Source organism: Lynx rufus, unplaced genomic scaffold (assembly GCF_022079265.1).
Source record: "Lynx rufus isolate CCGP_SWC_20201006 ecotype Redwood Valley unplaced genomic scaffold, mLynRuf1.p SCAF_7, whole genome shotgun sequence".
In the NCBI taxonomy this organism is placed as follows: domain Eukaryota; kingdom Metazoa; phylum Chordata; class Mammalia; order Carnivora; family Felidae; genus Lynx; species Lynx rufus.
The window spans coordinates 133,951,015-133,966,184 of record NW_025814889.1 but is presented as its reverse complement, the minus strand read 5'-3'; the positions used below and the strand labels follow the sequence as shown (position 1 = coordinate 133,966,184).

Here is a 15,170-nt window from a genome sequence, read left to right as displayed (position 1 = left end):
TTAGATGATGTAGTGCATTTTTGTACTTGAGATTGTTCTTAGAACCCTCTCCATTTTCAGCTCATGTTAATAACAGAGATATGAAAGCAGAATTTTTTTCTTTTTCTTTCTTTTTTCTTTTTCTTTTTCTTTCTTTTTTTTTTTTTTTTTTTTGGTGCAAAAAGGTGATTTTATTAAAGCATGGGGACAGGACCCATGGGCAGAAAGAGCTATGAAAGCAGAATTTTCAATGATGGTTACATCTTAACTGAGGCTGCATTGCCTCAGTTGTGAGTGCCTACCTCTTGAATAGAACATGAAAGGAATTTTGATTTCTAAAGAATTTGTTTAACAGACAACCCATTTCATTTGTGTAGGAAGGTATGTATGCTATGTCTACAGTATCCACAGAAGCCTGTGATCTCTGTTCCTGAGCTTTCCTGTCTTCATGTTAAAAAAAAAAAAAAAAAAAAAAGTAGACTGCTCAGTAGTACCTTCTAGTCTGATTTTTCCAGCTGTTGATTTTTCAGTCAAGTGATATGTACATTGAATAGGAAGACATTATAGAGTCTGGGCAAAAAGCCATTAAAAAGTCATGTACTGATACTCTTCTGTCATGGTCTTCTGGGCACTGGCACTTTTTAAAAACAAGACGAGCAAGAATCTCTAGGTAAGGCTTTTTCAGGTAATGATCAATGCCTTACGTGACAATGCATGAATACAGTGAGTCATAGCTTAAAGATGACTCAAGTTATGTGACTCTTTAAAAATATAATAAATACAGCTCATAAAATTTTTTGATGTCTTTCATTTTGAGAAATGTGTTCTCATGATGCTCTTAAGAAAGGGGTAACAAAATGTCTCTCTTTAGCAACTGTATACAGCAAATGAAAAAATTGGACTTGAATCTCTTGGCTGTTTCCTCAAGCTTGTCTTTAGTTAGACTGTGTTTTCTGAATAGTGTGTTTTGAGATTCCTTAAATCAAAACATTCTTTCTCCTGTTGTATTTAAATGACTTTAGTAAAAGTAGATTTCTCTTCCTTAGGATTTTGCCTCTTGGTTCCTCAGAGCATGGCTAGAGCCAGACAGCTTTATGTGTGGTTGTTTGCTGAATTTGTTCATTGGTTCATTTGTTCAACGTTTATTTAACAAATATTTATAAAGTATCTACTATGTGTCAGGCACTTTGTTACAACTCTATCTGGTATTTTTTTTAAATCATTCCAGGACTGATGAGGAATATTTTAAAATTTCAAGATGGTGTTAACTTGGGATCATGTGTTTTCAAAAAAGAAGCACCTGGCTCATTGTATTGTTCCACTCTGAGGCAACTTTGGGGGGCCAAGACCCCCATCCTTAAGCTTGTAAGGATCGCGATGCTTGCGGAGCTGTTTCAGGTGTTTTGTGGTGGTTCATAACTACTGCTTGCTGCCTGCCTATCCTAATTCCCTAAGTGATGAGGAACTCTTCTGTGAGCCTCTATCTAGTCCCTGGTGAAGCTCTTTCAAATGTCACCACTTTCTCCCACCTGTCACCCATTGTACCAAATCCATACTCATTTAAAACCATGTAAGCTACTTACGTGAGAGTTGTAAGTTGTGTGTTTTATCAGATATTGTCATGGACCTAGCATGTGATCAATAAGCCTTCTGTTATTTTAAAAATGTACATAAGGCTAGATCAAAATTGCTGCTTTGGATGCTCTACAAATTGACAAATAGATCACGTCCTGTTATACAAGTGAGGAAACTTGCTCTTTTCACGTGGAAAGTGTTGCTGCCAGCCAGTTTGCTATCTGCAAGGCTTCTGAATTGCTTCTAACAGTAGTGGCTTGTGTTGTACCCTGTCACAGAGACACGCCTTACCTCAGGTCTCCTAGTAGGTCAGTGGCAGAAGTAGAAATGAAACATTGGTACATAGATGTAAGGTAAGACAGCAAAGCTTGAAAGGTTACATTTTGCTTTCCCTTTGTCTCCTCTTTCTTTTGGAAGGTGTGGTGAATGTGTTGCTAACAACTCCACTCTGGGTGGTAAACACCAGATTGAAGCTGCAAGGGGCAAAATTTAGGAATGAAGACATTGTACCAACCAACTACAAAGGTATTATTGGTAAGTGTTTCTTGGGTAAGTTCCTATTTAAGGAGTTTCTTTTCTCTATCTGGAATTTATTGCCTCCATAATGCTGCCTATCCAAGAGCCTCAAATCTTGACATCTAACAGTGAGCATTTGTTTAGCTCATGTGTCTGTGGATTGACAAGAATTTGACTCGTTGAGGCTGGGGCCAGCCTGCACATATTCTTCTCTTGGTGATGGCAGAAGCACAGGAGGACACGTCCAGTCGTACAAGGATATTTCCAGCCCCTGTTCACATCTTGTTTGCTAACGTCCTTTTGGCCAAAGCACATCTCATGGCCAAACCCAAAGTCAGGGGCTAGAGAAGTATACTGTTGTTACATGGACTATTGGTGGAAAGGGGTAAATATTTCTAAAAAATAATCTACACTGTTGTGGTTTTTATTGTTGTTGTTGTTTTTTAGTGTTGTCTTTGGATAAAACTATCTTATTAATATCTGATGACTTTGAGCTTAATAGTACTACATAACCTGGTTCTCCTTTCCCATGTTTCCATCTTTGTAATGAGAACAGTAGTTTCCTTATTAGTCAGATCCTATATAATGGACCCAGGGAGCTATCTCTTGTTGTCCTGGACTTTGCTATGAAACACATAGGGTATCAGTTCACAATTCTCTGTAATATAGAGTTCCCAATGGTGGTGGTGGTGGTGGTGGTGGAGGTGGTTATTACTTAGGAAAACCTGACTTTCTTTCTTTCTTTTTTTTTTTTTTAATTTATGCATTTATTTTAATTTTATTTTTTACTATTTTTTAATTTACATCCAAATTAGTTAGCATATAGTGCAACAATGATTTCAGGAGTAGATTCCTTAGTGCCCCTTGCCCATTTAGCCCATCCCCCCTCCCACAACACCTCCCGTAACCCTCGGTTTGTTCTCCATATTTATAAATCTCTTCTGTTTTGTCCCCCTCCCTGTTTTTATATTATTTTTGCTTCCCTTCCCTTATGTTCATCTGTTCTGTGTCTTAAAGTCCTCATATGAGTGAAATCATATGATGTTTGTCTTTCTCTGACTGACTAATTTCGTTCAGCATAATACCCTCTAGTTCCATCCACATAGTTGCAAATGTCAAGATGTCATTCTTTTTGATTGCCCGGTAATACTCCATTGTATATATATATACCACATCTTCTTTATCCATTCATCCATCGATGGACATGTGGGCTCTTTCCATACTTTGGCTATTGTTGATTGTGCTGCCATAAACATGGTGCATGTGTCCCTTCGAAACAGCACACCTATATCCCGTAGATAAAGGACTAATAGTGCAATTGCTGGGTCGTAGGGTAGTTCTGTTTTTAGTTTTTTGAGGAACTCCCATACTGTTTTCCAGAGTGGCTGCACCAGCTTGCATTCCCAGAAAACTTGACTTTGTAATGCCAGATTGTCAGGAAGAGTTATCTATGATTTAAGTTGGTGTCTCAATAATCTGGCGACTGTCAGTGTCCAATGATTATCAAAAAGTAGTTAACTGATGAGGTTGCCCCCAGAATATCACTGCAAGAAGGAAATTTTAATAGAACCAGTATGATTTGTGTTCTGGGTACATTTGAACAAAATTCACATTGTGTTGTCCAGTTAGGGGATTGTCCTCAAAAGTCCTTGATTTCTTGCCTAGACGCTTTTCACCAGATCATTCGAGACGAAGGAATCTTGGCTTTATGGAATGGCACATTTCCTTCCTTGCTGTTGGTCTTCAATCCTGCCATCCAGTTCATGTTCTATGAAGGTTTAAAACGGCAACTTCTAAAGAAACGAATGAAGGTAATCCCTGATTGTGAAAGCAGCAAATAATCTCAGACATTGTCTTATTTGCATTGATGTGGTTTGTTCTTTTTTCGCTTTCCAGCTTTCTTCTTTGGATGTGTTCATCATTGGTGCAATATCCAAAGCGATTGCTACCACAGTCACTTATCCCATGCAGACGGTACAGTCAATTCTGAGGGTGAGTGCTGGGGTTCTCCCTGCATCTAATCAAACAACGTTCTAAAATATGTGGTGTCTCAGGGTGCCTGGGTGGCTCAGTTAAGCATCCGACTTTTGCCCAGGTCACAATCTCCCGGTTTGTGGTTCGAGCCCTGCTTTGGGCTCTGTGCTGACAGCTCAGAGCCTGGAGCCTACTTCGGATTCTGTGTCTCCCTCTCTCTCTGCCCCTTCCCCACTCATGCTCTGTCTGTCTGTCTGTCTGTCTCTGTCTCTCAAGAATAAATAAACACTTAAAAAATTTTTTTAAATAAATAAAATATAGGGGTGCCTGGGTGGCTCAGTCAGTTGGGCGGCTGACTTTGGCTCAGGTCATGATCTCGCGGTCCATGAGTTCGAGCCCCGCATCGGGCTCTGTGCTGACAGCTTGGAGCCTGGAGCCTGTTTCAGATTCTGTGTCTCCCTCTCTCTGACCCTCCCCCATTCATGCTCTGTCTCTCTCTGTCTCAAAAATAAATAAACGTTAAAAAAATAATAATAAATTTAAAAAAATAAAATAAAATATATGATTTCTCTGTTTAAAACAGTGTTAACAAAGCAATAAAGTAGTCAGTTGGTAGGCTGGAGCATTCCTTATGCATTTTTTCATTTGTTTGATATATTGCCCGCTAGGCTGGCTGTCACTTGGTTTCCTGTTTGGTTTGGAACAAAGATTATATTTGTAATTTCCAGTTAACATAGTGTCTCAGAAAACCCAAATGTGGGGCAAATTTCTTTAACAACCTTGGGAAAGTATAAGTTTGTTTCCTTCTCATGAAAGGTGATTTGGTTAGGTTAATCTTTACAAAATCAGAAGTTGATTCCTTTAGTTCATTCAGGAGGAATTAATGATTTAGTTTTTCTGAAGAGCTTTCAAATTTCTGTTTTTTTCATTCAATTATTTAATGCCCACTCTGTGTGAGGAGCTGGCTACACATGGTGAATAAAAATCCTAATCCCTGCCCTCCTGGAGGTAACAGAGGAAAGAATGAACCAATAAATAAGCAGAATAAATAGGTTGTTATAAATTGAGAAAAGAGCTATCTAGGAAGTGAACTGCATTCTGAGATTTAGTGGAGGGGGGCATGGTGCAGATGTTCTTAGATGGGATGATTGAAGATGACTGGGCTCCTCTGAAGAGGCATGTATAAAAATCAAGACTTAAAAGAACCTAAGGATCCAGGTATCAAAGAGCATTCTAGGTAGAGGGAACATGTTGTGCTAAGAGCTTGGTGAATATTGGGAAATGAAAACAGGCCACTGTGGCTGGAGAGTGGGCTCCGGCTGAGATTAGGAAAGTAGCAGGGAAGCCTATAAGTGAGGATTCTAGATTTTATTCTCATCTGAGTGGGAAGCTTTTGAAGGCCTTTTAGCTAGGGAGTGGTGTGATCTGATTTACAATTCGAGAAGATTCCTCTGGTTCTTCTGTGGTGAATTGGTCATAGGGCTAAGAGATAAGGGTGGGAGGGCAATCAGGAGGCCATTTCCGTAGTACAGGTAAGAGGTGATGGTGGCCTACACTGAGGTGGTAGCAGAGGAGAGGAGAGAGAAGACATGGACAGATTCACAATCAGTTTTAGAGAAAAAAATTCAAAGTATTTATGGTAGATAAAATGGGGGTGATAGTGAAAGTATTTCAGTTCAAAAATTTATTACCTTCTGTTAGAAGTATTTCTACTGATGTGCTATTTTTATTTTTTTTTTATTTTTTTAAAAAATTTTTTTTTCTTTTCCAACGTTTTATTTATTCTTGGGACAGAGAGAGACAGAGCATGAACGGGGGAGGGGCAGAGAAAGAGGGAGACACAGAATCGGAAACAGGCTCCAGGCTCTGAGCCATCAGCCCAGAGCCTGACGCGGGGCTCGAACTCCCGGACCGCGAGATCGTGACCTGGCTGAAGTCAGACGCTTAACCGACTGCGCCACCCAGGCGCCCCTGATGTGCTATTTTTAAATTGATACTTAATACAAGGAATTCAGCAGCATCTAAATAAATGTATTTTGATACTTTTACAGTATAAACATGTAATGTGAAGAGCTTAGACTGAAGAGGTTCTGATTTGTGGTTATCAGAACTTTTAAAGGACTGGAGGGCAAACCATACCATCAGTATCTAAATCTTCATTGTGGGCATGTTTGTTTTCTTTTGAGGTAGAGTTTTCCCATAATTCTCTGTAAAGTGAAAATTCTCATGCTTGATTCATTGAAAAATATTTCTTATTTTCACTTATTTTATTGAAAAAGAGAAGATTCATGAAATCTACATAGTAATTGGATGTTTTTATTACTGTATACTATAAGACCTTACTCAAACATAATTTCCTCTGCAAGTAGAAATTGATCTTTTTTTCTTCTTCCCCAGTTTGGACGCCACAGACTAAACCCAGAAAACAGAACATTGGGAAGTCTTCGGAATGTTCTCTATCTTCTTCACCAACGAGTAAAGTGAGCTTTGTAAATGCTTCACATTCTGTCCTGTCTTTCAACAGCCATCTCTGCCAGGGAGTAGCTAATTCTGCTTAACTTGCACTACTGCCTTGGCAGTGGTAGCCTAGAAACCTCTTCTTGCATGTTGTGCTCAGACATTTCTCATTTTAGGGGCTTAGTGCAGTATGATAGCATTTGGGGAAGTTACAGAAAAAGTTCAGGTCTTTATTCTTTGTTACTTAGAAATATACGGGACTCCTGTAGAGAGGGAAGCCTCCTATAATCTGATGTAGAGACTGTTCTGCCCTAGTAGTGCTGTCATCAGTGGTATATCCTGTGACTTCTCTTGTAGATACAAATAAACAGATATTATAGAGCAGTAGTCATAGTGAGAGAAGGAGGGGAGGGGGTAGTAGGAAGAGTAAGAGTAATTATCGTAATGATGACGACAGTGATGATGATGATAAGAGTAGCTAACATTTTGAGTGTTTGCTTTGCAGCAGACTCTGAGCTCTGCGCGTCACGTGGGTAATCTCACTTAATCCTAACAGTAGCCCTGTGAGGCAGGTGCCTTCATCATTTCCCTGAATTCATTTCATTTAAAGAAGCTGACCCTTAGGGATGTCAAATAAGTCAGGGGCCTCCTTTGAAGCAAAAGCTGCCATAACTTTCTGTTCCTAGATGTAAGATATTTTGAAAATAAATTTATTGTAAAAACAGAATATGTTTGGGACACGTGGGTGGTCAGTCAGTTAAGCATCTGGCTTGGACTCAGGTCATGATCTTGCAGTTCATGGGTTCAAGCCCCACAATCAGGCTCTGTGCTGACAGCTCAGAGCCTGGAGCCTGCTTCGGATTCTGTGTCTCCCTCTCTGTCTGTTCCTCCATGCTCACACTCTGTCTCTTGGGGGGGGGGGGGGGATTGTCTTAAAAAATCCAGAATATGCTCGGGATGAAAAAAATCAAAGATAAAGAATTGGTATAAAGTAAAAACTATAAATAATCACCATACCAAGTGTTGGCAAGAATGTGGAGCATCGAGAACTTTCCTTGTGCTGCTGGTGGGAAAATGAAATGGTATGATGACCACTTTGGAAAGCAGTTTGCCATTTTCTTCAAAAGTTAAACATAGAATTACCATAGGACCTAGCCATTCCAGTCAATTTATATACCCAAAAGATGTGAAATATGTCTGCACAAAAACTTATATACAGATATTAATAGTTTCATTTGTAAGAATCAAAAACTGAAAAGAACACAGATGTCCCATCATCAAGTGAATAGATACACAAGTTATTATATATCTACATAGTGAAATACTGCTCATAAAAAAGGACTCTCTAATGTTGTATACATGCAACAATATGGATCTCAAAATAATTGTGCTGAGTGAAAGAAATCAGACAAAAAATTCATACTGTATGATTCCACTTATATAAAATTTGGGAAATGCAAATACAATATCCACACACACCCCCCCCCCCCTTATCTACAGTTTCCCTTCCCATGGTTTCAGGTGTCCAGTCAGCCATGGTATGGAAACAGACGATCTTCCTTCTGACTTATCATCAGAAAGTCGATAGGACCTAGCACCAAGTCCCAATGCCTGTGTCATCCGCCTCACTTCCCCTCAGAACAGAGATGTTATGAGAGAGAGAGAGAGACCACATTCACGTAACTGTTATTTCAGTATATTGTTGTTCTATTTTATTATTAGTTTTTGTTGTTAATCTCTTACTGTGCCTAATTTACAAGTGAAACTTTATGATAGGTGTGTATGTATAGGAAAAAAATAGGGGGTTCAGTACTACCCACGGTTTCAGGTGTCCACTGAGGGTCTTGGAATGGATCCCCCCAGGGCTAAGCGGTGGCGTGCCTCTTTGATGCAAGAGTTGACTTTTGTGAAGAAAACCTTAACTGTTTTTTTCAAACCTCTTTCCTCTCAGGCGGTTTGGAATAATGGGACTCTACAAAGGCCTTGAAGCCAAACTGCTGCAGACAGTCCTCACCGCTGCTCTCATGTTCCTTGTTTACGAGAAACTGACGGCCGCTACCTTCACAGTTATGGGGCTGAAGAACGTACGCAAGCGCTGAGACACCTCGCCCCGCAGAGTGCAGAAGGCTACTCAAGATGCGGGCTTCCCTCCGTGCGAAGGGAAGTGATTCTCTTTTTACTCTTGGCTGCCTGCTCCATGAACTTTACCCTCATAGGCTGGAAAAGCATCTAAGGGTAAACATGGAATAGAGCCAGCTGGACCTGTCGACCACTTCATTTTTATGATGGTTGGCTGAATTTTGTTGGGGAGGTTGGTCTGATGGTCATATGAAAAGAAAACATTATTGAAAACGTAAAAATGAAAGATTGTGGGTGTTTGTTGTTTTTCTTAAGGGGAATGGACTGTTGCTCTCGTGTGTTATCTTTTCCAGTTAAAATCTTTCTTAAATTTACCAGCTGTTCTTTTTCCCTGAACCCCCAGGTTCTAGGAATGTATTTAATACCATGTAATTCTCCTCTTAGGCTTTTGTATGTCTTAATCTTGGTATTTTCCTCACTAAACATACTATGATTGTGCCACAGGCATGACTTTATTTTTGTTGAGCTTTATTCCTCCTCCTTAAGGAAAGGTGTCGTCTTTAGTACATGAGCTGTTTATTTTGTGGGAGAAATGAAAACAGTTCATCCCAAATGATTCTCTTATGAAGTATTTGTAAACATCACTTATTCATTAGTACTTGACATAATTAAAAAATATTTATTTTGAATCAGGCTTTTCCTTACAAAAGGCTTGAAGTTTTATGTTTTTCCATACAAGCCCCATCAAGTCAAGCCCCAATAGACTGTCAGCACAAAAGACATTTTAAAAAGTTGCCCCTTATTCAAGTATCACATTGGGTTTACAACCAGATGGTAAAAATCATAGAAAAGAGAGAGAGAGCAGACACCTTGTTTAGGCTCTGGAGTATTCTCTTCCTTTACAAAATCCTGGTGAAGGCTGTATATTTTGAGAATAAATGTCTGATTGAGGTGACTTCTATTTGGGAACATCCCTTATAGCCCTCCCACTTGGAGTACCTGCATCGAGCAGCGTCACTGACATCACTCGGGAGCTTGTTGGGCACGTGGACCCAGACCTTCTGAATCATAGTCTACGGTTTAACAAGATCCCTGGGTGGTTCATACATTAAAGTTTGAGAGACCTTAGAGCCCCTGACTTAACAGAAGCTATGACTGGTTTCAAGGATAGAAACCAAGACAAAGATTTTTCTTAAAGGAAAGTTGGACTAATGCATTGAAACCACCCCTGACAAAACTGAGTGTCCCACACATCACATCCTTTCCTTTCACCTCCTAGCCCGTGTTAAGGCGGTAAGACTTGAATTATGCAGCTAGGAGTGGATTTAGACCTCTCAAGCCACCCAAGGAGGAAACTCTGGTCATTACGTGAACAGCTCTTTGGGCTCCTTTGACTTAGTTTTTGTCCCTATAACCAAACATCACGTTTTTCATGCATGAGTCTGATTCAGCCAGAGTCCAAGAGGAATAATGACATATCTGTGGGCTCTGGTATTTTAGTTCAGTTTTGAAAGTGGAAATTTCTTTCTCTTATTTCCTCTCTGGTTCCTGGGGTAATTTCAAAACATGTGATGATCAAACTCCTAATAACTGAAAGATGGTTGTGTATTCTAGAAAGCAAGAATTAGGAGGGGCTAATAATCTGGGAACTAGACTGAACACTCAACCCCTATTTAAGCCAAAGAATGAAGACAGAATTGGCCCCTTTACTACTTTTCTTTTTTCTTTTTTCCTTTTTTTTGAGAGAGCATCACGCGTGTGCAGGAGCAGGTGAGGGGCAGAAGGAGAGGGAGAGTCTTAAGCGGACTCCATGCCCAGCATCCCAGCACAGAGCCCAAAGCAGGGCTCCATTTCACTGACCATGAGATCACGACCTGAGCCAAAATCAAGAGTCAGATGCTTAACTGACTGAGCCACCCAGGCGCCCCCTCCCCCTGCATTACTACTTTTTATTTTACTTTAAGGTTCCTATGTGTCTGGCAGGGCTTGGGTGGGAAGCACAAGACTTATTTTTATACAGGAGAAGAATGATCATAAAGGTGCCATGTGTACTTTTGTTGTCTTAATTATGCAAGTTGCTTTGGAATTTGAGTTTTGAGCTCAGGTTGGTATGTTAGAGTAATTTCCAAGTCAAATTATGTAGTTAAATGAGATTCTATGATGTGAAAGTCTATTTGATGCTTCTTTTTTCTGATTTTATGAGTGAACAATTTAATATTGAGGTTTTATGCTCCCTGTGGAAGCTTACGGACTCACTAGTGAAACTAGGTAATGATTCACCCAGTTTTGTAACCTTTGGTTAATAATAAGTTATTTGAGAAAACTAAGGAGCTGAAGTCTGTACTGTTGAAATGGAAAATTTTTATTTTTGATTCTTTATGCAATTTCTCTAGAGTGTGAGGATAAGAGCCTTTGGGATTATATTAGTGTCACCACAGTGGAAAACTTAATTTCTGTAAGTATTTAATCTGTTTTGAAGTGGACACTAATATTTCTACCCTCATCTTAATTTTACTATTAAATTTGAAATGCAGAAATAGGCTTGACCATAAGATCATAAGCAGTGGGAGTTAGAATCTTGGGTTTTATTCCCAGCTCTACCACCGACCAACTAGCAAATTACATCATCTCCTTGAGCTTCAGCTTTTTGATGAGTGGAGGTAATAATACTACCCACTTCAGAGGATCTTTGAGAACTAATGATGTCAGCTAAATCCCTTTATGATCTCGACAGAGGGAAAATCTGAATGAACCATGTGACTGTTCCTGGATTTATGTAGCAGTTTGTCTTCTTCAAGCTTCAATACTTTCTCATCTTATAATCCCAATGTCTCTGTGAGGTACAAGGAACAATGTCCCCATTTAATTAACAAGGAAATTGACACAACTATCAAATGACTTGCGTGGTTGGAGCCAAAACTAGAGTTGATTTTCCTGCAGTCAAAGATAATGATGTAAAGATTGGGTTCTGGAATTAGACCTAGGTTCAACTCTGGCTCCACTTCTCACCAGCTGTGAGAACAAAGCAATTAGGGAATTGGCATAAAACTTCGTTTCTTTGACTATGAAATGGAGGTCTTGATAAAGCCACCTCAGAGGGTGATTGTGATGATTAAAGAGATCATATATTCAAATTGCTTAGCACAGTGCTTGCCACATGAGAAGAGCTAGATAAATGTTAGCAATGACTCATCATAATACGATTATTACTGTTGAGGGGTATGGCTGCTTGATAGATACCACTGCTCGCTGTAGTGAAGTGAGTGGTAAGCACTCTGGGTTTTGAGCCAGACCTGGGTTCAGATTTTCATCTACTACTTAATAGTATCATGGCCACAGACAGGTCACTTGCTCACCTTTCTGAATCTGTGTCTTCATCTGTCTGATGGAAATGATTACCTCACAAGGCTATAACACATCTTTATATAGATATAGACCTATCTTCTTTAATCTCAGAACAGCTCACAAGACTGAAATATGTATCTGTCTATAGATGGATATACAGAGATAGATGTATCTATCTATAGATAGATACCTTCTTTAATCCTTAATCCTCAGAAGAGCCCTGCAAAGTAATACTTTCTCTTGGACAGATGGAGAGATATATGTATGTACATCTGGCACAGTACATGACATATATATGTGCTTCATAAATGCTGTTTTTTATATTGAGATGTATGTAACATTAGTTCCAGGTATACAACATAATGATTCAATATATGTATGTATTGCAAAATGGTCACCACAGTAAGTCTAGTTAACGTCTGTCACCAAAACATTCATCAGATAAGTGATGTTTGAACCAAGAAAATTAACTAGGTTTTACTTTGGGGCAGCATTTCCTCTTTCCATTTGTTTGAATTGTGAGCATGTCTTTTCTGGGAGTCTTTCAGTGTACCTCCCCAAAAGAGAAGCCAAATCCAGTAATTTCATGTGTCATTCAGTATTCAGATTAAGTCCCCCAAATATGTATCAGTTAATCAGTAAAATACATACCGGTTCAGTAGCAAAAAGTCACTGGCTAAGTTAGTGTCTCATCTTGGCTCTCTAGAAAAGCTAAAGAATAGTGACTTCATGGGGCCAGATGCCACACATCTAAGGAAAGCCCTCCCTCTGAGCAGCTGAATTACTTACCTGGCGATGTTAAATGTCAGCAGAATACCAAATATATACAAAGGCTCATTTGTAGGATGTTTACATATGCAGTAAATATAACTGTGACTTGCAGGGTTTTTACCACCATAAGAATGAAAGGGCCTTGGGTTAGTGCTGCTGTTTGGGGGGCAAACTGGTAGCCCCTGAAAAGTAGGTTCAGTGGGACATAGTGGACAAGAAAAAAAGTTTTCCATGGGCTGGTCAAGAGAAGGAAAGAAAAAAAATTACTATTTAAAGACAGAAAGTGAAAATGGGAGTCAGCGGAGGGGGGAGACAAGGCACCAATGCCTAGCAGAGCCCTCAGAGAAGGCGCACTAAAAAATGGGTGACAGGCACATAGACTTGGCAGTAAACTGTGGAACCTAGTAAATGAGGTCCAGTCTGTGATGAAGTGAAAAGGGAAAGAAACCCTGGTTTGAAAGTGGGCAATGGAACCTCCATGCATTCAGTGCCTACAAAATGCCAGGCACAATTGATTTGCATACATCTTGATATCCTTGTAATAACTCTAAATAGATGAGGATCATTCCTGTTCACAGATGAGTTAGTTAAATCCTAAAGAGTAACTTACCAATGTCAACATACCTAGTGAATGGGGATCGGGATTTAAAATTTAGGCTGACTCCAGAACTTTCTACACTGCCACACCACATTCCTCAGATGTCCTTAAGAGTAAGGCTTCTAAATGAGTGTGTGGTTCTCTTTTACAATTTAGAGGAGCATGTAAGTGAAGATGTATTTGTTTCTGTAATGAACTGTCTTCACCCCAATATGACACCACAAGGCTCAAAGGAAGCCTATGACCTCTGTGTCCAAGAATGGTTCATTGAATCCATTGAGGAGATTTCTTGCCTCTGTGTCCAAGAATGGTTCATTGAATCTATTGGGGCTATTTCTTGCCTCACTGTCTTTGTTTATGCTTTCCAGTGTGTTGAGAATCTTCTTCCTACTCTTTCTGGTGAATTCCTGCCCAGATCAGTCATCACTTCTTCCCAGAAGCCTTTCTGGAAGTTTGTGCCCTCCCACTCACTCCTCCAACCCCAAAGACTTTTGTACAAAAATGTCTGTCATCACACCTACTACATTGTATTTTGAATTGCAGTAGTCCATCTGTATCTCTGCCTTCCTCTAGATACAAGTTCTTTTCAGGACAGGAAATGAGTCCTTTTTAAAAAAATGTTTATTTTTTTAGAGGGAGAGATAGAGTGAGCACACATGCATAGGGAAGGGGCAGAGAGAGAGAGAGAGAGAGAGAGAGAGAGAGAGAGAGAGATAGAATCCCAAGCAGTCCCCACTCTTTCAGCACAGAACCTGACACTGGGCTCAAACTCACAAACCAACAGATCATAACCTGAGCAGAAACCAAGAGTCAGATGTTTAACCAACTGAGCCACCCAGGGGCCCCTGGACAGGAAATGAGTCTCACATGAGTGTTTCAAGTAGCACAGTGTCTTACTCATGGTAGGCACTCAGTTGGCACTCAGTTGTTGCAAGAGTGTTTTTTTTTTTTTTTCAACGTTTATTTATTTTTGGGACAGAGAGAGACAGAGCATGAACGGGGGAGGGGCAGAGAGAGAGGGAGACACAGAATCAGAAACAGGCTCCAGGCTCTGAGCCATCAGCCCAGAGCCTGACGCGGGGCTCGAACTCACGGACCGCAAGATCGTGACCTGGCTGAAGTCGGACGCTTAACCGACTGCGCCACCCAGGCGCCCCAAGAGTGCTTTTGGTTTAACACAAGGTTAGGGCACCTGGGTGGCTCAGTCGGTTAAGCATCTGACTTCGGCTCAGGTCATGATCTCACGGTTCATGAGTTTGAGCCCTGCATCAGTCTCTGTGTTCGCAGCTCAGAGCCTGGAGCTTGCTTTGAATTCTGTGTCTCCCTCTCTCTGCCCCTCCCCCACAGCACTATCTCTGTCTCTCTCTCATTCTCTCAAAAATAAATAAAAAATTAAAAGAAATTTTTTTTAAAAGAGTTGACATTTCTCTAATCAAATTGACCTGTTAATTAACAGTTTACATGTTTTTAGGGGTGCCTGGCTGGCTCAGTCAAGTAGAGCATGCAACTCTTGCTCTCAGGGTCATGAATTCGAGCCCTACCTTGGGTGTAGAGTTTACTTTTAAAAATAAATAAATAAATAAATAAATAAATAAATAAATAAATAAATAAGAGTTTACATGTTTTCAGAATTCTTGCACTCTGGTGTTTTCTTGGTTGTTGATTTTCAGTTTTTCAGATTTCTTTGCCTTAATTAGCTCACACTTAAGGATAAAGATTCATTATTTCTTTGCTTTGGTTGGAGTCACCAAAATTATCTACCTTGTGGTATCACTTACCCAAATTCTTTGATGTACTTCATCCTTTTTTGTTTTTAACGTTTATTTATTATTGAGAGACAGAGCATGAGCATGGGAGGGACAGAGAGAGGGGGAGA

The 15,170-nt window shown here is 39.9% G+C and overlaps 1 protein-coding gene across 1 annotated transcript in view; it reads left to right on the top strand.

The window, feature by feature from the left end:
- Window positions 1-9,095, top strand: part of SLC25A17 (solute carrier family 25 member 17) — a 45,711-nt gene extending 36,616 nt beyond the window's left edge. Inside the window, exons 5-9 of the mRNA XM_047066745.1 lie at window positions 1,972-2,088; window positions 3,736-3,881; window positions 3,967-4,062; window positions 6,442-6,524; window positions 8,453-9,095. Coding sequence (XP_046922701.1) covers window positions 1,972-2,088; window positions 3,736-3,881; window positions 3,967-4,062; window positions 6,442-6,524; window positions 8,453-8,600 — 590 coding nt within the window. The 3' untranslated portion in view covers window positions 8,601-9,095. The remainder of the gene's footprint in view (window positions 1-1,971; window positions 2,089-3,735; window positions 3,882-3,966; window positions 4,063-6,441; window positions 6,525-8,452) is intronic.
- The last annotated feature ends 6,075 nt before the right edge of the window (window positions 9,096-15,170 follow it).